Genomic DNA, 21,635 nt, shown 5'->3' with positions numbered 1-21,635 from the left:
CAGGGGAGTGTAAGAGTGGCCCCCCACACAGTGCAGCCTTTACCTCAGAGAAAGCCCGCTGGCACTGCTCCGTCCACTGGACCGGATCTGGTGCCCCCTTTTTAGTGAGGTCAGTCAGCGGGCTGGTGACGTCCGAATAATTAGGTATAAACCTACGATAGTAGCCAGCCAGCCCCAGGAACTGTCTCACCCCCTTTTTGGTCTTGGGCCTCGGGCAGGCCGCAATCGCTGCAGTCTTATTAATTTGGGGACGCACCTGCCCGTTGCCCAAGTGGAAGCCCAGATACCGTACTTCCACCCGCCCAATCGCACACTTCTTCGGGTTGGCAGTGAGTCCCGCCCGCCTCAGCGACCTAAGGACGGCCCTCAGGTGTTGCAGGTGCCGCTGCCAGTCATTGCTATAAATGATGATGTCGTCTAGGTACGCGGCCGCATAGGTGGCGTGCGGCCGGAGGACCCGGTCCATCAGCCGCTGAAACGTAGCGGGCGCCCCAAACAGCCCAAATGGAAGTGTGACGAACTGGTGTAAGCCGAACGGTGTGGAAAAGGCCGTTTTCTCTCGGGATAATGGAGTCAAGGGGATCTGCCAATATCCCTTCGTCAAATCCAGTGTTGAGTAAAAGCGAGCCGTGCCTAGTCGATCGAGCAGCTCATCAATACGAGGCATTGGGTATGCGTCGAATTTAGACACCGCGTTGACTTTTCTATAGTCCACACAGAACCGGACCGACCCGTCGGCCTTGGGAACCAAGACCACTGGGCTGCTCCAGTCACTGTGGGACTCCTCGACGATGCCCATTTCGAGCATGGCCTGAAGTTCTTCCCGAACCACCTTTTTTTTGTGTTCGGGTAGTCTATAAGGGCGGCTACGCACTACCACCCCCGGGGGCGTCTCTATGTGGTGTTCTATGAGGTTCGTGCGACCGGGCAGGGGCGAGAACACATCCGAAAACTCGGCCTGCAACTGGGCGACCTCCGCGAGTTGGGTCGGGGAGAGGTGGTCTCCACAGGGGACCGGAGAGGTACGTGATGCCAATGACCCTTTGGGGACCTCCGGCCCCAGCTCCGCCTTCTCCGGAACTACCGACACCAACGCCACGGGGACCTCCTCATTCCAGAGTTTCAGCAGATTGAGGTGGTAGATCTGTAGCGCCCCCTCCCTGTCCGTTCGCCTAACCTCGTAGTCGACGTCCCCGACTCGCCGTGTGACCTCAAAGGGTCCTTGCCACTTGGCGATTAATTTGGAGCTCGACGTGGGCAACAGGACGAGTACCTTCTCTCCCGGAGTGAACTCTCTAAGGCGCGTGCCCTTGTTGTACAGGCGGACTTGCCGTTCCTGGGCCTGCCGCAAATTCTCCTGAGTTAGGTGGGTGAGCGTGTGGAGTTTTGCGCGCAGATCCATAACGTACTGAATTTCGTTTTTGCTCTGTGAAGGTCCCTCCTCCCAATTTTCCCGCAGTACATCTAAGATGCCGCGCGGCTTACGCCCGTATAATAATTCAAACGGGGAAAACCCCGTGGAGGCTTGGGGGACCTCTCGCACTGCAAACAACAAGGGTTCGAGCCACTTATCCCAGTTACGTGCGTCCTCACTTACGAATTTTTTAATAATATTCTTGAGGGTGCGATTGAACCGTTCAACTAAACCGTCCGTCTGTGGGTGATAAACGCTGGTGCGGATCGGCTTAATACCTAGTAGCCCATACAGTTCGCTCAGTGTTCGTGACATAAACGAGGTGCCTTGGTCAGTCAGAATCTCTTTCGGGATTCCAACCCGGGAGATGACGTGGAAGAGGGCCTCTGCAATACTGCGTGCTGAGATATTGCGAAGAGGCACCGCTTCCGGGTATCGCGTTGCATAGTCCACCAGGACTAATATAAAGCGGTACCCTCGTGTTGACCGATCTAATGGCCCAACGAGATCCATCCCAATTCTTTCGAACGGGGTCTCGATTAATGGTAGGGGGCGCAAGGGCGCTTTTGGAATGGCCGCTGGATTTACTAACTGGCATTCGCGGCACGCCGTACACCACTTACGGACGTCGCCGCGAATCCCCGGCCAATAGAATCGGGCCATTATCCGGGCGAGTGTCTTATCCTGCCCGAGGTGTCCAGCCATGGGATTAAAGTGGGCCGCCTGGAATACCAATTCCCGGCGGCTCTTTGGAATTAATAACTGGGTGACTCGCTCTTTCGTCTGAGTGTCCTGCGTCACTCGATATAATCTATCCTTCAAAATGGAAAAATAGGGGAAGGACGGGGTGGCGTTCGGCTGGAGCGTTTGACCATCGATTACTCTCACTTGGTCAAACGCGTGTCGCAGAGTCTCGTCTCGCGATTGTTCCAGTGGGAAATCCACGAGGGATTCCCCAATAGAAAGAGGAGGGGCCGGCGGCTCCTCCCCCTGTCGCGGAGGTGACGTAGACGGCTCTGCGACCGCCGCTCCAGCCAAAGCGACACCGGGACCCTCCCCCATCAACCGGCAGGACCCACTCTTTACTAGGCGTGCCATTAAACCCCGAAATCCCGGCCAATCGGTCCCCAAGATCAAAGAGTGGGTAAGGCGAGGATTAACCGCCGCCTTCACTATAGATTTTTCCCCTCTAAAATATATGTGGACTGACACCAACGGGTAGCTGTGAATATCCCCGTGCACACACAACACCTTCACCCCTTGTGCTCCCCCCAATGCCTCGTCTTGCACCAGGCTTTGGCGGATCGAGGTCTGATTGCAGCCTGAATCCACCAACGCCTGATATGTAGCCCCTTGTACACTTACCGGTATGCGATACGCTCCGGCCCGATCGAGGGCAGCCTCTGGCGCGTCGGGGATCCGCACCACCGCCCCCACCTCCATCGCTGCACATTGTTGCTGCAGGTGGCCCGGTTCCCCGCAGCGCCAGCAAACCGGCCCGGGCCTCCCCTCTGCAACTGTGTTCTGGGGCTCACTCACCTGAGGGGGGGGGAGAGACAGACACAGAAGGGAGAAACGGGAGGGCACCACGGGTGCGGCGGGCCGGCTGGGGTGGGGCCGGCCCCCGCCTCCGTGGTGGGGGAATGGGGCGAGGACGGGACACGGGAGGAGGGGGGGAAGACAGAGAGAGAGAAGAGGAGACAGAAGACGATGTCATCCGTTGTCCTGCCGCCGGTACAGCCGCCAGATGATCCTCCGCCAGTCCTACGGCCTGATCCAGCGACGCCGGGCGGTGGCACTGGACCCACTCCGCGGTTCCGGCTGGTAAGCGGGCAACGAACTGTTCCAGCGCCACCTGGTCGATGATTCCCTCGGCGTCGCAATCTTCGGCCCTCAGCCACCGCCAGCAGGCGTCCCGGAGCTGCTGGCCAAACGCGAACGGGCTGCCGGCTTCCTCCATCCGCAGCGCGCGGAAGCGCTGGCGCTGCTGCTCCGGCGTGCGCCCCACGCGCTGGAGGACGGCCCGGCGAAGGTCAGCGTAGGCCAGCCGGCGGTCGGCGGGGAGCTGTAATGCGGCCAGCTGCGCCTCTCCAGTCAGGAGGGGGAGGAGGCGCGCCGCGCGCTGCTCCATCGGCCACCCCGAGGCTTCGGCGACCTGCTCGAACAAGGTGATGAAAGCCTCGGGGTCATCCTGCGGGCCCATCTTGGTCACAGTGAGGGGAGACGGGCCCGCGGCCGGGGCGCTGGTGGACCCCGCCGACGCGAGGAGCCGCCGGAACGCCTCTCGATCTTCCTGTTGAGCCAGCACCAGGGCTTCGAAGCGGCGCTCCTGCTCCGTTCGGAGCGTGACGAGTGCCTGGTGCTGGCTCTGCTGAGCCGTGGCGAGGGCGTGGACCAAGTCCGCGAACGGGGAGGATTCCATGGAGCTGTAGCACTGGTGCTCCACCTTTTCCCGGGTTTCGGCACCACTGTAGCGCGGACAATGCGTGGGTGGAGCACAGAGGACGGCAGGACAACGTTTGGAGGTAGTAACAGCGTATTTTATTCATAAACTTTTCAGTCTAAAAAGAACTCGCAGCACACAGACACACTCTCAGCCTCCACTCCCGGGTCGCGCTCCCTCTGCTCTCTCTCAGCCTCTTAAAATAGGGAGCGGTTTACTGGGAAAACACACACAAAACACAGGTTAATTACCGTCAGGTGTAGCGAATCTGCCACTCACCTTCCCCGGCTCCACCCTCCTGTCACAGACCGATGCTTGACCACGCCCCCGCTGCCACAGTCGTATTTTTAAAAATGATCATTTATTTCAAACTTCAAAAGTGGCATGCAAATGTAATAACGGTGTGGTGCAGACTTGTGTAATTTATCTACACCGAGTCACATAAAATACTTCGTTTTGAAATCAATAAAATAAATCACATCTTTAATGATTTTAGGAACAGCATTTTCTTTCATCATTTGTAATTCTTCCTCACTTACGGTGACGACGCGATTAGCCGCCATTTTGCCAAGTCGCTCGAGGTGATTATCGAGAAATAACCTGGATTTCTCGACCAATCAGCACGTGAGATTTCCTATAATCACCTCTGTATTTATACTAAATGAAAATAATCATACATTTTATCCATTTATAGTTAGATTTAATGTTGAGGAACATCTACTCTTACATTATAGAAGCTATCAAGAGTCATTCCCTCACCAGCTTTACCTTCTTCACTCTCTTGAAGTTAATAAAACCAAAGAAAATGCTGCTTGTCCTCTAACTGCTAAAAAGCACAGCAATTTGAGACTCCTTCCATAAACGTTAAATAAACTTTTCCTTATGGTGATGGAAACATCACCATATCAAGGATTATCTGCAACGTTGCATAAATATAAGCCTTGATACAAATTGTTACGATAGAAATGGTCATACACTGTCTGGCCAAGAAAAAAGTCAGCATTTGGATTTAAATAATCAAACAATTAAATATAATTATTTGATTATGTATTGTATTATATTTATTTGCCATTCAGACTGCTTTTCAGATTTTTCAAGTGTAGGTCATAAAAAGAATTTTCCCCGACACTCAATTATTTTTGTTTAGTGGACTGAAAGCTACTGAATTCGAATCACAGACTTCCGATTTTATCAGGTTTTTTTATAAATAGAACAATTAATGAATTTATCTCCACGTGGCTCTAAATTCTCCGCTATTTTTTCCTGCTTCACCATGACCCAATTCAAGATACTACGTCATGCATCACATCACGTGGTGGGCTTTCCCTGTTCGCGCAAGGCATTGTGGGATACAAATTTGAAACAGGAGAGAAAAATGGAGGGCGTGAGTGTGCGAATGAAACGTGAAAGACCGACTACAGTAACAGAAAGAAAGCGAGAAGAAAAGACGTTATGTTATATACGAAGGAAAGGAAACGCAGGACCAAACTAATAAATATTAGTTTTGCAGCGAGCACCTCAGTGTGATCAGCTGTTCGTTTAGCGACAGAATGATGGAACTGTCAGTGCACGCTCAAAGGTAAACCTGTAGATGGCAGTAATGCAACACTGTGGATGCCAGCTGCCGTAAAACCCAAAAGAAGAAGAAGGTAAACCTGCGCATGCGCATACGGACTTCCTCTGTCTGCTTGACTGCGAGAAGCGAGCGATTTCATGCACATTATTTGCTTTAACCCCTCAAATTAAGTAACTTCCCAGCTACAGAATGGCCTGATGTTTTGTGAGATATTACAGAAATAAACATCTATCACAATGACCACATTTCAGACGGAACTAATACTGCAGTGATGAATGTGTGTCAGCTGACAACAATTCTCTTCACCTTAACTGATGCAGTGAGTAGCTTCTCATTTTTTAAACAATCATGATGGATCCCGTGTTCTTGGAAAAGATGTTACTGTGTTTCAGAAGGTCAAATTATCGGCCTACATCAAGCAAAGAGACAACTAAGGCGATTACTGAAATGGCTGGAATTGGATTAAGAGCTGTCCAACATGTTCTTAAAAACTGGAAGGACAGCATTGAACCATCACCTTCCTGGATGAAATGTGGTTGGAAAAACTTTTGACTGAGCATGATCAGAGATCACAGTAACACTTAGTCGAGTCCATTTGTAAAACTTGACAGTAGAACTCACGGCTGTGTTTTATAGTGAAAGTAAGAACATTTCCACATTAGCAATGTGAAGAGAACTCACAGGATTGGGACTAAACAGCTGTGTGTCCATAAGAAAACCACTTGCTCGTGAGACTAATCTGAAGGAAAGAAGGGCTTTAGTTTGCTAGGGAGCATAAAGATTGGGCTAAAAAGGGCATGTGGTCTGATGAGTCCAGATTGATCCTAGTCCTGAGTGATGGGTGTGTCAGGGTAAAAAGTAATGCACCATCATGCATGGCCATTATACAAGCCTTCGGAGGCAGTGTGATGATCTGGGGTTGATTCAGTTGGTCAGGTCAAGACTCAGAAACGTTAAAATGACGTTAGCTGATGAACTCAATGTACTGAATGATCAGGTTATCATCACATCACACCAATGGAGTTTTTCTTGTCTGATGGCACAGGCATAAAATTAGGGCTCAAATAGTGCAAAAGTGGTTCAGGAATCATTTTTATACCCCACAGAGTCCTGACCTTAAAGGGCTGATGACACGAACATGACTCTATGCAATTTCTTAAATAAACTATACAACATGGCAAACATGTTAGATTTCTGTTATAATTATGTGAAAAGAAGCTGTTGTTACGCGAATATCCAACTTTTAATTGCACAGCGCAAGAAAACTGGGTCCGTGGCTCGCGGCCATGCTGTGACGTCAGCGGAAGAACACGCTGCGGTTCACTGGCTGTTCTACTCAATGGAAATGGCGCATGAAAACGCCGGTGAACTCTCTCTCGTGCTAGCTCTTCAACAACCAAATACTGGTACTTTAAGCAGTGATCATGACGGCATGATTTTATCTGATTTTAAATAAATGAGATTGATAATAATGTGAATGTTCACAACTAGTACATACAAACTCTGCAGCTTCTGATTCAGCAGCTGCGTCATACTCCGCAAAAACATCAGCAAGAACCTACAATATAAATGGAAATGCAATACACTAAGCTCAAATGACTTTTGGAAAGTATAATTTCTAAATTTTTTCTATATATTCTTGAAGTCGGTCATCGGGGTACTTGCTACCGTTCCCTAACAACGCATGGCAAAGGGTAAAGTGTAGTGTTGCTACGAGTACTTGCTAAAGCCTCCGGTGGAAGATCCTCGATGTGCTGATGAGACATACAGTTCTATATAACACACAAGTGTCACGATAATCACAAAACAGATGCAAATTGTTAAAATACCTAATTTTTAAGCAATCATGTGTTGATCTCTTCCGAATAGAATCTATGATAGCCTACCCTCTTTACCCTTTGCCTCTCGTTGCTAGGCGGCAGTTACATGAAAGCCGCAAGCTTTCACAAGCAAATACATGACTGATATCACGCCGACTTTATGATTACATTTATGATTATCATGAATGTGTACTCTATGATGTGTACTCTATGAGCGCTCTGGAGCGAGTCACTTCCAAGATGGCTGCGCAGACCGCAGTGTTACTATTTTTAGCATCATGTCGGAGCACTCTATAGCTCTACGTACCTTTATCTTATGTCGTTTCTCAACACATGTTCTGACAGGAGGACTGTCTTTGGAGGAGTCGGCTTGTCCCAGGCGACTGCTGGATCCGGCATAGCTACTAGTAGACCCCCTCCGGAATACTGTAGGCACTGCTGATGGTAGTAACACACGTTTGTGCTGAACTGAACACCCAAGAGATTCTTTTAAGCTGGGAAGGGTGTCAAAACAATCCAAATCGAAGTGTTCAGAGCACAGGACGGATGTTGGTGAGGGCTCCCACTTGTCACGAGTGCGCCTGACTTGCTTCACCCACTTCGCATGCAGCTCGGGATCTCTGGGAAACTTGAATAAACTTACCCCATCCTTGTGGGTTTTGGAGCAAAAGCCGGCAACACAACGCGAAGGCATAATAACTATATATATATATATATATATATATATATATATATATATATATATATATATATATATATATATAATGTATAATAATGTCTAATAAAAATACTAATAATGATAAACTGAACGCCTGCCGCATCAACAACAAACTGGTAAGTTAGGAGGAAGGTTCTTTCGCTGACGTCATATAGCCCCTCCTCCTCTTTCGTCTCCTGGGTGCTGCAGCCCTGTCAAATTTGCCCAAATAGCCGCGTTTTTTATCATAACTTGTAAAATAGGCGCCTTCGTGAATTAATATATGGATCATCGGGAATTACTTTTTATGTTATAAAACATCGCCAAAGATGTCAAAAACGTGTCATCAGCACTTTAACCCCATTAAAAAGTCTTTGGGATGCTGGAGAAGCTTTTACAGAGTGATTCGACTCTCCAGTCCATCAAGACAAGATCATGGCAAACAATTAATGCGACTTTGGACAGAAATAAATGTTGTGATGTTGCATAAAGTTTTTGAAACAACACCATGATGAATGCATGCCATAATCAAAGCGAAAAGCGGTCCAATGAAATATTTTATTTTAGAAATGAGAATAAAATTGTGACTTGCAGCTACGTACACTGTCAAATCAACACCTTCTGACCAGTCAGAATCCAGGATTAAACAGCACTATGCTGCAATATTACCAAGAATATCTGAGCACACGCATAGTCCATCTGTAACTGTACAGTCTCTATACAGTAAAGCCGCAGCCCAGTGAGACTTATGATCCTTCTGCTTTTTCCAATCACATCCACATCTGGATTTCATACAAACTCCTTAAATGGTCATTAAAACAGATATCGTTCAGGATCTAATGCAATCCATAAGCTAAAAAAAAATTATGATAGCAGGACCAAACATCCAGACGGTGCTCGGACTCTGTCTCCAAACTCACAGTGATTCCTGACGACCTGATTTTACACAGCTTTGATGGAGACACTTCATCCATCTCCCGTCCCCACTGACATGGACGACCCAGACGTTGCACACAAGAGTCCATGTGCATGCATGTATGGTACACTACATACGCAGTCCAATTGTGAGTTGGCGGGTTGCAGGAAACTGTATAGCATTAACGAGCATGTTCAGTGGAATGTAGAAGGCCGGGTTTTGGCAGAGCATTCGCAGTGGGAGAAGAGCCGAGCTCTGAGATCGTTTATATGCAGCTGAGCTTCTCGATAGCTTCGAAGCCTGTAGTGTTGCCTCCCTTATCCTGTAAACACTCCAATATACTGTATACCTCTTTACTTCAGAAAACCATCACTCATTCAAAACAGCTCCAACTTTAAGTTTTCCATCACAGGAAAGTCTTCAGGGCAAGGGGGTTTACGCATTGCAGTTTCGTAGATCGAGGATATTACATGATTGTGCGAAGATATGAAGTTTATCTTCGAGTGGGCGGCACGGTGGTGTAGTGGTTAGCGCTGTCGCCTCACAGCAAGAAGGTCCGGGTTCGAGCCCCATGGCCGGCGAGGGCCTTTCTGTGTGGAGTTTGCATGTTCTCCCCGTGTCCACGTGGGTTTCCTCCGGGTGCTCCGGTTTCCCCCACAGTCCAAAGACATGCAGGTTAGGTTAACTGGTGACTCTAAATTGACCGTAGGTGTGAATGTGAGTGTGAATGGTTGTCTGTGTCTATGTGTCAGCCCTGTGATGACCTGGCGACTTGTCCAGGGTGTACCCCGCCTTTCACCCGTAGTCAGCTGGGATAGGCTCCAGCTTGCCTGCGACCCTGTAGAACAGGATAAAGCAGCTAGAGATAATGAGATGAGATGAGAATGACTTCAAGAGAAGAAGAGAAAAGACATACTGGTGAAGGAAGGACTCATAGCTGAAATATATAAGTGACAACGCGATGCTATTTGTATCAATGGACTTAAGTACTTATCTCATCTCATTATCTCTAGCCACTTTATCCTGTGCTACAGGGCCGCAGGCAAGCTGGATCCTATCCCAGCTGACTACGGGCGAAAGGCGGGGTACACCCTGGACAAGTCGCCAGGTCATCACAGGGCTGACACATAGATACAGACAACCATTCAAACTCACATTCACACCTATGGTCAATTTAGAGTCACCAGTTAACCTAACCTGCATGTCTTTGGACTGTGGGGGAAACCGGAGCACCCGGAGGAAACCCACACGGACACGGGGAGAACATGCAAACTCCACACAGAAAGGCCTTCGCCAGCCACGGGGCTCGAACCCGGACCTTCTTGCTGTGAAGCGACAGCGCTAAGCACTACACCACCGTGCCGCCAGAGTGTTTTATTCTTTATTTAATTTGCATTTTGTTCCACTGGTTTGAGGTTTATTTTCGAGTTATGTCTTCAAATCACAAATTTGACAGTTTGTTCACAACATTTTCCTGCAACATGTTTTCAGTGTAAACAAAACATTTTAGCATTACTCATTCCAGACCTGTAGAAGTAGCTAATATTGCGTTTCAGAGATTTACAACCCAACATTGCTTGTGTTTGTTCAAGTGTTTATTCCATTCATTACTGTCTATCTGATCTAACAATAAGTTGTTGTTTGGGTGGAGGATATATTGTATCAGTAATCTGTCATCAGGATTTACTAGTCAGTAGAGGCTAACAATCAGATGGGCACCAGCAGTGGTGTTCGGCTTTATGCCTTTCTTGCAATGCAGTCATTCTGGGAAAGCGTTTATGGCTGTTGATGGACCGATCAGCTCTCAGATGGATTGCCAGCATATGGATATAGTGGGAGGTAGTCGTAGTGGGGGTCCATACTTCTTTTGAGCAACAGGCATTACACAAGAGACTGGACTCTTCCCGGAGTAAGAAATTATTCAATACCCTGTCAGAAGTCTATTTCGGAAAATATGTTCCAGCTTTGGGCATGAAGGCTTGTTTTGCTGCCACACAGCTCCTTGATTTAATCCCGAGCTCAGGTTACTCTCTGTGTAGAGTTTTTTATGGTCTCCTCTGGCTTTCCTCAGACATGGCAGTAGACCGATTTGCAGCTCTAATTTGCCCCTAGGTGTGAACGTGTGTTCTTGATCCCTATGATGGGCTGGTGTTCCATCCAAGGTGTATTCCTGCCTCATAGTCAGTATTCCATTATAGGTTCTGGATCTACTGCAGACCTGACCAGGATGAAGGCATATCAGGTGAAAATTTAAATTCAATCTAAGTTGCTTGAAACTGCTCCCGTTGAATTCAGAATTGAATGCAAAACAACATACTTTTCACAGAATTAAAATACGTTTATCCGTTCTTGAGATATTATAAATCAAAGATTGAAGAAACGGCTTAATTTTTAGAAAACTGGCGTAAAATTCTGTATGAGGGTCACATGGTCCAAAATGGGCCTCATTAACCAATGAGATCAAATGTTTCTTTCTTCATAACTTTTCTACTTTTCAAGATATTTACATGGAAATTGGCAGGAACATGGATGGTTGGATACTGAATACAAAGTTCGAAAAATGAGTAAAAACCTATTATGCAAATTTGTATTTAATTCACATTAATTATGCTAATTAGGTAAAACCGTTATAATTCAAGACACTCAATTAAGTAATAAAAGATTATTTCTAATCCCCTCTTTGTGCTCTGTAGGCCTTTGTGTTCTCAAAAGTCGGGCCTACTAGTCTCATTCTCATCTCATTATCTGTAGCCGCTTTATCCTGTTCTACAGGGTCGCAGGCAAGCTGGAGCCTATCCCAGCTGACTACGGGCGAAAGGCGGGGTTCACCCTGGACAAGTCGCCAGGTCATCACAGGGCTGACACATAGACACAGACAACCATTCACACTCACATTCACACCTACGCTCAATTTAGAGTCACCAGTTAACCTAACCTGCATGTCTTTGGACTGTGGGGGAAACCGAAGCACCCGGAGGAAACCCACACAGACACGGGGAGAACATGCAAACTCCGCACAGAAAGGCCCTCACCGGCCACTGGGCTCAAACCCAGGACGTTCTTGCTGTGAGGCGACAGTGCTAACCACTACACCACCGTGCCGCCGGGCCTACTAGTTATTTATATGAAATAATATAAATTATTATTTCAATTCATATTCACAGCTTTCAAGACGAACTTCAAAAAAACTGCGTAAGCCATATCCAATAAACAATTCACATTAACTGAACTGAAATTGACACTCGTGTTTCTGACTTCTGTTTTTTTAAAATACCATTCCAACCACTGAGATCTCAATATTTTTCATCAAAACGACTCCAGTTATATTCAAAAATATTTATTTATGTGAATCAGTTAAAAAATAAGTCAGTAAAGCTATGAAAACTCACTTCAAAGTCTCCTGTGAATCATAACATCAAAACTAGCGGAGAGAAAATTTTGCTGAATCCTTCATCAGAAACAGTGAGAGCGAGAGAGCATCCCTATAAAAGTGATCTGATTGATACTGACGAGTAATCCAGTGGGAAAACGATCAGAAGAGAGAGAGAGAGAGAGAGAGAGAGAGAGAGAGACCCTGACCGCTTTCCCGTGGCTCAAAAAGAAAAGCATCAGCAGTTTCCCAACATCACGCAAGCAGAGTTTTTACTCTGTTGTAGCGACTTCAACCTGCCGTTATTCCCAAAGTACTGAACAGATCTTAACCAGATACATTTCTTTGGAAAGCAGAGATTATAAGCTTTTTAATGATAGAAAAATATTTAAGAGTTAAGCAATGATAGATTTGGAAACTTCGATGAGCATCTGCATGCACAGTTTTCACAGCACAACCAGCGAGGGTCTGAAGCTCCTCCTGAAGAAGAATGATGATTTCAGGTTCCAGGTTTGGGAGGTACAGTGATACAGTAGGTAGCACTGCAGTCTCATGGTTCTCCAATCCTTGATTCGATCCTGACCTGGAGTTTGTTTGGTTTCCTCCGGGTTCTCTCCTTGTTATGGATAGGATATCCAGGATAGGCTCCAGAACCACCATCCACCATTACCTTAACCAGGATAAAGCTGTTACCATGAACAAGCTCCAGTTTTGGGTGAACTGGGTAGGCATTGCTGTCTCACAACTCCTCAATTCACTCCTGAGCTACGATTGCTGTTTTGTATGCTCACCTTGGGTTCTTCCTATTTCTCTGGTTTCTTCTCACCTCTCAGGTGAATCTAAGTTTCCTCCAAGTGTGAATGAGTGCAATAGACTGGCATCCCAATGAGGATGTATTGTTGTTGTTGTTTCGGTCGGGCACCACCCGAACTAATGATCACATCATCAGCTTTTCTTTGGCTAATCAGACACAAGGTACACCACCACTCTTGCCGGAGCAGTTGGGGGTTAGGTGCCTTGCTCAAGGGCTCTTCAGCCAGTCCTGCTGGTCCATAGAATCGAACCAGTGAACTTTTGGTCCCAAAGCTGCTTGTCTAACCATTAGGCCATGGCTTAATTGAGTGTATTGAGTTCCAGGTCGGTGGCACGGTGGTGTAGTGGTTAGCACTGTCACCTCACAGCAAGAACGTCCTGGGTTTGAGCCCAGTGGCCGGTGAGGGCCTTTCTGTGCGGAGTTTGCATGTTCTCCCCGTGTCTGTGTGGGTTTCCTCCGGGTGCTTCGGTTTCCCCCACAGTCCAAAGACATGCAGGTTAGGTTAATTGGTGGCTCTAAATTGACCGTAGGTGTGAATGGTTGTTTGTCTCTATGTATCCGCCCTGTGATAACCTGGCGACTTGTCCAGGGTGTACCCCACCTCTTTCCCATAGTCAGCTGGGATAGGCTCCAGCTTGCCTGCAACCCTGCAGAACAGGATAAGTGGCGACAGATAATGGATGGATGGAGTTCCAGGTCATGTTGGATCTGAAGCTTATCCTGGGAACACTGTGATCCAGATCCAACACATGGATCACTGAAGTACTAAGCACTGACAGAAGATGAGCAGATGAATGAAAAGTTTCATCTTTTCCAGTAAACTGTTTCAGTTTATACACAAGAATTCACCACAGGCTCAAGTCCCTGGTCCATATTTATCCAATATCCTCGGGTTCTGCTTCTACTTGGTCATGTTCTTAAAGACACAAAAGACCAAGGCTGCACCTATATCAAGTGTGACAGACATGATTCATAGGATTTTAAGCCATAAATTGAAAACACTCTGTTGATGTTCATGAAGTAGCTAATTCATCCCTCTCTTCCTCATTGGTCCAGACTTCACCCTCTGGAGACTACAGCTGTAGAGGTTCTATAGCTTTCCTGTTCCCACAGATGTTTGTTATTCTTGCCAGCTCCAGTGGAAACGTATTGTGTTCTGACTACAAACAGAGCTCTTTTTTATGCCCGGAGTCACCTATAGGAAGCCGAGGATTGTTCCCAGATGAGAAGGAGCTGTTAATAGACACGTTTGGCTGGAGTAGCTGAAGTGCTGTGGGTTGGGTTAAGGGTGAAACTTTCTCCTGTCTTTTTTTCTTTGCTTTTGTCTTTCTATATTTATCATTTGTTATTCTACTGTTTTCTTTTATGGGTTAGGTTTTTCCTCATTATAACATAACCACACATGCCAAAATCTGACATTCTCATGTTTTGATTTGTCAGAAGGTGTTGATTAGTTTTCTATAACAGCAGCACAGCTCCAAAACACAGCTTTATTGTTTCTGGAGTAACAGCTTATTCAAGGACACATATATCATTACATTATAGGTGCTTTTATCCAGAGCAACATACAACAAGGGGGTACATGACGGTGCTCCTGGAGCAGAGGAGGTTAAGGGCCTTGCTCAAGGGCCCAACAGTGGCAGCTTGTCAGTGCTGGAATTGAACCCATGACCTTCAGAGCAGTAATCAAGAGCATTAACTGTTGAGCCAAGTAGAGAATCTACATAAGGCTTTGTTTGCCATTTATGGAAGGAGTCTCCAGTGTCTGCACTTTGTACTGTACCAGTCAGAAGTAAAGATTTGACTTTTCTGACATTATTTGAAGGACAGAAGCTTTTATGCTTTACAGTTTATTGATAACATGACAAGCTGCTTTTTTTTTCTTATTAACTTCTATAAGGATTGATGAATGTTTGTACAGTAGCTGCTGTAATATAAGCGATAACAGGAATTATTCTATCCACATTCACTGGATATGAGCAATCACACACTCTGATTGGCTATGCTACTACTAGGATATCAGCCCATATACCATGAGTAGAGAAAAACAAAATGGTGGCGCGTGTTGCTGAACCAACCGAGGACGAAATAAAAACTCTACTCGAAAGCAAAACCCTAAAAAATAAAAAAGCAACAAAATATGGAATGAAAGTATTTGATGGTAAGAACATATGTTTTTTCAAATTAGTTTTCAAGAATTATTATTATTGTCGCATTTTTCACAAATTGTTCCTGTCATCTCGCCGGTTTGTTTACATTCTAAGTAGAAATGATTTTGTTGGATGTTTTGTGTAAAGTTTTTATTTATTGAATTTGCAAAAAAAAAATGTTCTGTTTCTCAAAATCCAGTGAATGTGGAGAGACTAAAACAGTTATTCTAATCAATCTTGTCATACATGGCTTATAGCTATCAGCTCATGTACAACTCAATTTAGTGTTAAGTAGTTTTCCTTGTAGGATGTTCTGCAACTTTAAATTAAATTATAAACAGATTAAAAAAAAAGATCATGTTATCCTGTTTTAGTATTTGCAAGTGCATTTGTTTGCCTCTTAAATATAAAATTCCTTGTCTGTTTTACAACCCCGATTCCAAAAAAGTTGGGGCAAAGTACAAATTGTAAATAAAAATGGAATGCAGTAATTTACAAATCTCAAAAACTGATATTGTATTCACAATAGAACATAGACAACATATCAAATGTCGAAAGTGAGACATTTTGAAATTTCATGCCAAATATTGGCTCATTTGAAATTTCATGACAGCAACACATCTCAAAAAAGTTGGGACAGGGGCAATAAGAGGCTGGAAAAGTTAAAGGTACAAAAAAGGAACAGCTGGAGGACCAAATTGCAACTCATTAGGTCAATTGGCAATAGGTCATTAACATGACTGGGTATAAAAAGAGCATCTTGGAGTGGCAGCGGCTCTCAGAAGTAAAGATGGGAAGAGGATCACCAATCCCCCTAATTCTGCGCCGACAAATAGTGGAGCAATATCAGAAAGGAGTTCGACAGTGTAAAATTGCAAAGAGTTTGAACATATCATCATCTACAGTGCATAATATCATCAAAAGATTCAGAGAATCTGGAAGAATCTCTGTGCGTAAGGGTCAAGGCTGGAAAACCATACTGGGTGCCCGTGATCTTCGGGCCCTTAGACGGCACTGCATCACATACAGGCATGCTTCTGTATTGGAAATCACAAAATGGGCTCAGGAATATTTCCAGAGAACATTATCTGTGAACGCAATTCACCGTGCCATCTGCCGTTGCCAGCTAAAACTCTATAGTTCAAAGAAGAAGCTGTATCTAAACACGATCCAGAAGCGCAGACGTCTTATCTGGGCCAAGGCTCATTTAAAATGGACTGTGGCAAAGTGGAAAACTGTTCTGTGGTCAGACGAATCAAAATGTGAAGTTCTTTATGGAAATCAGGGACGCCGTGTCATTCGGACTAAAGAGGAGAAGGACGACCCAAGTTGTTATTGGCGCTCAGTTCAGAAGCCTGCATCTCTGATGGTATGGGGTTGCATTAGTGCGTGTGGCATAGGCAGCTTACACATCTGGAAAGACACCATCAATGCTGAAAGGTATATCCAGGTTCTAGAGCAACATATGCTCCCATCCAGACGACGTCTCTTTCAGGGAAGACCTCGCATTATCCAACATGACAATGCCAAACCACATACTGCATCAATTACAGCATCATGGCTGCGTAGAAGAAGGGTCCGGGTACTGAACTGGCCAGCCTGCAGTCCAGATCTTTCACCCAGAGAAAACATTTGGCGCATCATAAAACGGAAGATACGACAAAAAAGACCTAAGACAGTTGAGCAACTAGAATCCTACATTAGACAAGAATGGGTTAACATTCCTATCCCTAAACTTGAGCAACTTGTCTCCTCAGTCCCCAGACGTTTACAGACTGTTGTAAAGAGAAAAGGGGATGTCTCACAGTGGGAAACATGGCCTTGTCCCAACTTTTTTGAGATGTGGTGTTGTCATGAAATTTAAAATCACCTCATTTTTCTCTTTAAATGATGCATTTTCTCAGTTTAAACATTTGATATGTCATCTATGTTCTATTCTGAATAAAATATGGAATTTTGAAACTTCCACATCATTGCATTCCATTTTTATTTACAATTTGTACTTTGTCCCAACTTTTTTGGAATCGGGGTTGTAGCATATAGATCTTTAGACAGATAGATTTTTTTATCATAGCTGCCAATACATGCACGAGAAATAGGAGTACAGTGAAACATCAGGAGAAAAATTCTATAAAGAAGATGATGAAAGAAAGATAATAATAATAATAATAATAATAATAATAATAATAAACCTTTTTTAGGCACCAGGTTTCCAAAGCTGACACGTATTTACATGAAAGCTGGGCATAACATAAATATAAATGAATTGCAAATATATAATAAATAGAATAAGTAAAAATATAATAGTGTGGATAAAAGTATTAAAACTTATCATGATTTGTACTGACAATAGAAACTTTAAGAAATAGTGTGAAAATTATAATAACTTCGAGGTTTGAGTACATTGGACAGTTTTTAGTTAGAGCATTTTTAGTTATATACATAACCAAACTGTTCTAGATTAACTCTAAATTGTCCAGTGTACTCAAACTTTGAAAGAAAGAAAGAAAGAAAGAAAGAAAGAAAGAAAGAAAGAAAGAAAGAACATTATCATTGTGCAGTACTGATGGATTTCTATTTGCTGTTTTTGATTGCTAGGTAACACCATGTTGCTGCGGGTTCTTCCCTCCGTGTATCCTCTAGAACCAGATCCAGTCCACCAGCACATCCAGGACCTGGTACTTATGGTACCTGAGCTGGACCAGACGAGCAGACAACATTTACTCCGACTGCTCCAGATGATCTCTGATCGACACCCACAGGTCAGTGTGTGTGCGTGTGTGTGTTTATATAGAGTGTGGAGCAATCTCTGCTACTTTCCTCCAGACTTTAGAGGCTGAAAGGTTGTATATGACAGATTGAAAAGGTTAAGATGAAACCATGTTTGTAAGTTTTTCTTCCATTTTTGTGCATCAAACAAGAAATGGGAACTAACTGGAAGTACAAACTAAAGTTGTGACCGGGGAACTGAACAAACATCATCCTACACATGCCATAGGATTGATTCGAGCCAGTTGTTTGGATTTTTTTATTATTCATCTCATCTCATCTCATTATCTCTAGCCGCTTTATCCTGTTCTACAGGGTCGCAGGCAAGCTGGAGCCCATCCCAGCTGAATACGGGCAAAAGGCGGGGTACACCCTGGACAAGTCGCCAGGTCATCACAGGGCCGACACATAGACACAGACAACCATTCACACTCACATTCACGCCTACGGTCAATTTAGAGTCACCAGTTAACCTAACCTGCATGTCTTTGGACTGTGGGGGAAACCGGAGCACCCGGAGGAAACCCACGCGGACACGGGGAGAACATGCAAACTCCGCACAGAAAGGCCCTCGCCGGCCACAGGGCTCGAACCCAGGACCTTCTTGCTGTGAGGCGACAGCGCTAACCACTACACCACCGTGCCGCCCTTTATTATTCATTTAAAGCTAATTTGCATACAATTGACAAAGGGTCACTTTACATTAGATAGAAATTACATTGAAAATGAATGATTTCCTGACACTTGCTAGTGTGAGTGAAAGTTTTGGACAGTGAGGGTGAGGGTGTGGAGGTATGTGCAATATAAAAAGTGCAGGTGTGTGTGTGTGTGTGTGTGTGTTAAAGGTCATGTATTTTGGATGGAACAGCACAGGAAATGGCTGAAGGACAGACAGGGAAATAGAGAGGTGATGAGTGAAAATGGTTTATTTCAGTTCACATCACAGGAAAAAGGTGAAACAGATGGTCTGATGTGATGATCACACACCTGTCCATGTCAGCACTTTGAGTTTTAACGGATGAGGAAAAGGCATGAACATATATTCGTCATCAGAAAATCCAGGAGTGCAGAGAGAGTTATATGACGGGAAAGGGAAAATAACATTTTTTTTCCTTCAGTGTGGAAATTCCTATATGGTTGTTCTCTAGAGGCCTTTTCTAAAAGCAGCAACAGAGCTACGGAGACAGCTGAAAGGAATGCAGAAAAATGTTGGGAACCAGCATTGTCCATGCTAGTGGGACCAGCAGAAACACATCATGCTGAAAATGGCTGTGGTTGCGCAAACATGAGGCTGTGCAATGAGCTGGGAGGATGAAAGAGGAGGAATTTTTAATGAGTCATGCTGTTGTTTTGAAGAAGGAAATAGTGAGAGAGAGAAATTATTCAGAATCTGTGTGGACAAACGATCAGTTGATTGGTTAGATCACTGGGCAAGGAAAAGCTCAAGTCTGCTTATCCAGTCTGAGGTTTGGAGAACTGAAGGATGACGCTACATTACATTTAGCAGACGCTGTTATCCAGAGCGACGTGCAACAAGTGCAAAAGTCAGGTACACGAAGTGCTGAACTTCTAGACAAGAAAGTTCTAGTGCCAACTGAACAAGTGACAGCAATACCAAGTGTCATATTCTGTTGAAGTACCAATACTCAAACAGCCAAGGAAACCAACCAACCAAATAAAGTACAACTAAATAGAGAACTCAAAATGGCTAACCCCAGACTGGACTGTATACAGTCTGGGTTGGTCTAAACAGTGGGCAGGGAAGAAGGGGAGAGGTGCAGCCTGAAAAGGTGAGTCTTCAGTCTGCGCTTGAAGGTGGTCAGGGAGTCGGTAGCTCTGACCTCAACAGGAAGGTCATTCCACCAACAGGGATCCAGGACAGACAGCAGTCTTGAGTGGGCTGGGTGGGAGTGGAGAGGAGGATGGGCCAGGCAACCAGTAGTGGCAGAGCGTAGGGATCTGGCTGGTGTGTAGGGGCGGACCAAACTCTGGAGGTATACTAGCCCTAACCCCTTGAGAGCCTGGTAAGGTAGCATCAATGTCTTAAATTTGATGTGAGCTGCGATAGGTAGCCAGTGCAAGTTGGCAAGCAGAGGGGTGACATGGGAAGAATGACTCCATCCATCCATTATCTGTAGCCACTTATCCTGTTCTACAGGGTCACAGGCAAGCTGGAGCCTATTCCAGCTGACTATGGGCAAGAGGCAAGGTACACCCTGGACAAGTCACCAGGTCATCGCAGAGCTGACACAAACAACCATTCATACCTATGGTCAATTTAGAGCCACCAATTATCCTAACCTGCATGCCTTTGGACTGTGGGGGAAACCGGAGCACCCGGAGGAAACCCACGCAGACACGGGGAGAACATGCAAACTCCACACAGAAAGGCCCTCATCGGCTGCTGGGCTCGAACCCAGGACCTTCTTGCTGTGAGGCAACAGTGCTAACCACTATACCAAGTCAAGTCAAGTTTGTTTGTATAGTGCTTTTAACAATAGACATTGCCCCAAGGCAGCTTTACAGAATCTGAATGACCCAAGACATGAGCCAATTTTATCCCTAATCTATCCCCACTGAGCAAGCCCATGGCAATGGTGGCAAGGAAAAACTCCCCCAGATGACACGAGGAAGAAACCTTGAGAGGAACCAGACCCAAAAGGGAACCTATCCTCACCTGGACAACAACAGACAACATGACTATAACATCAACAGTTTTAACATGAAGTCAGTTTCATTGATGTTATAACTCTTCACTGATGGAAACTTGAGTGCAAAACTGTTCATGACCACTGCAGTCCTAAAGTTAGCAAGTCAACTGTAGTCCTCAGCCATAAAAGCATTACTGTAAGAGTCCAGAGCATCTTCCAAGTGTGACTTCCAACTGTCCATATGGGGCCATCCTCTACAGGAGCGATGCGATGAGACTCCAACCAGACATAGGGCATCAAGATGGATCAGGCAGGTCCAAGGAGCAGAAGAGGTCAGCACCTCAATCCCAGGATTGACATGTAACTCAGAGGGACAGATTTTTTTTTTTTTTTGGGGGGGGGGAGAGAGAGAGAAAACACAGGTTGTTAGGTATTGCCCAGTGTCACCTGAATAAGTAGGTACAGTATACATTTTGTGCTGAGTACAAGCAGGGGCTCCGGCAAAACTAACTATGACAGCATAACTAAAAGGGGAGAGCCAGGAGGTTACACAGGCATGAGGGAGCCCCAGGACATAAAGCAGCAGCCACTACACCATCAACAAACTTGAGTGAGCAAGCGAGTGGGGACTGACAGCATCCATACATCCCAGTTTACCAAAACACTCTATGTCTGAGGACCCTCCAGATCTACACCTTTACCTCATAAACACCATTAACAAAAGGCTTGACTAAACAGATATGTTTTCAGCCTAGACTTAAACACTGAGACTGTGTCTGATTCCCGAACATTACTTGGAAAGCTGTTCCAGAACTGTGGGGCTTTGTTAGAAAAGGCTCTGCCCGCTGATGTAGCCTTCACTATACAAGGTAACAGCAGATAGCCTGCACCTTTTGATCTAAGTAGGCATGGCGGGTCATAAAGGACCAGGAGTTCCTCAGGTGCCGCCCCACTTGGTCACTGTATTGTCAATTTTTTGCAAACAAATTTGTAATTAAGTCAACTTAACACATTT

The 21,635-nt window shown here is 45.4% G+C and overlaps 1 protein-coding gene across 4 annotated transcripts in view; it reads left to right on the top strand.

Annotated features, from left to right (window-relative positions):
* The window catches only part of veph1 (ventricular zone expressed PH domain-containing 1), a 285,636-nt gene that overhangs the window by 96,842 nt on the left and 167,159 nt on the right, over positions 1–21,635 (top strand). For all 4 annotated transcript variants that reach the window (XM_060923054.1, XM_060923053.1, XM_060923052.1 and 1 more), the window contains exon 5: positions 17,799–17,962. In XM_060923054.1, coding sequence (XP_060779037.1) covers positions 17,799–17,962 — 164 coding nt within the window. The remainder of the gene's footprint in view (positions 1–17,798; positions 17,963–21,635) is intronic.

The sequence above is a fragment of the Neoarius graeffei genome, chromosome 6 (assembly GCF_027579695.1).
Source record: "Neoarius graeffei isolate fNeoGra1 chromosome 6, fNeoGra1.pri, whole genome shotgun sequence".
In the NCBI taxonomy this organism is placed as follows: domain Eukaryota; kingdom Metazoa; phylum Chordata; class Actinopteri; order Siluriformes; family Ariidae; genus Neoarius; species Neoarius graeffei.
This window is presented reverse-complemented; position numbering and strand designations above follow the sequence as displayed.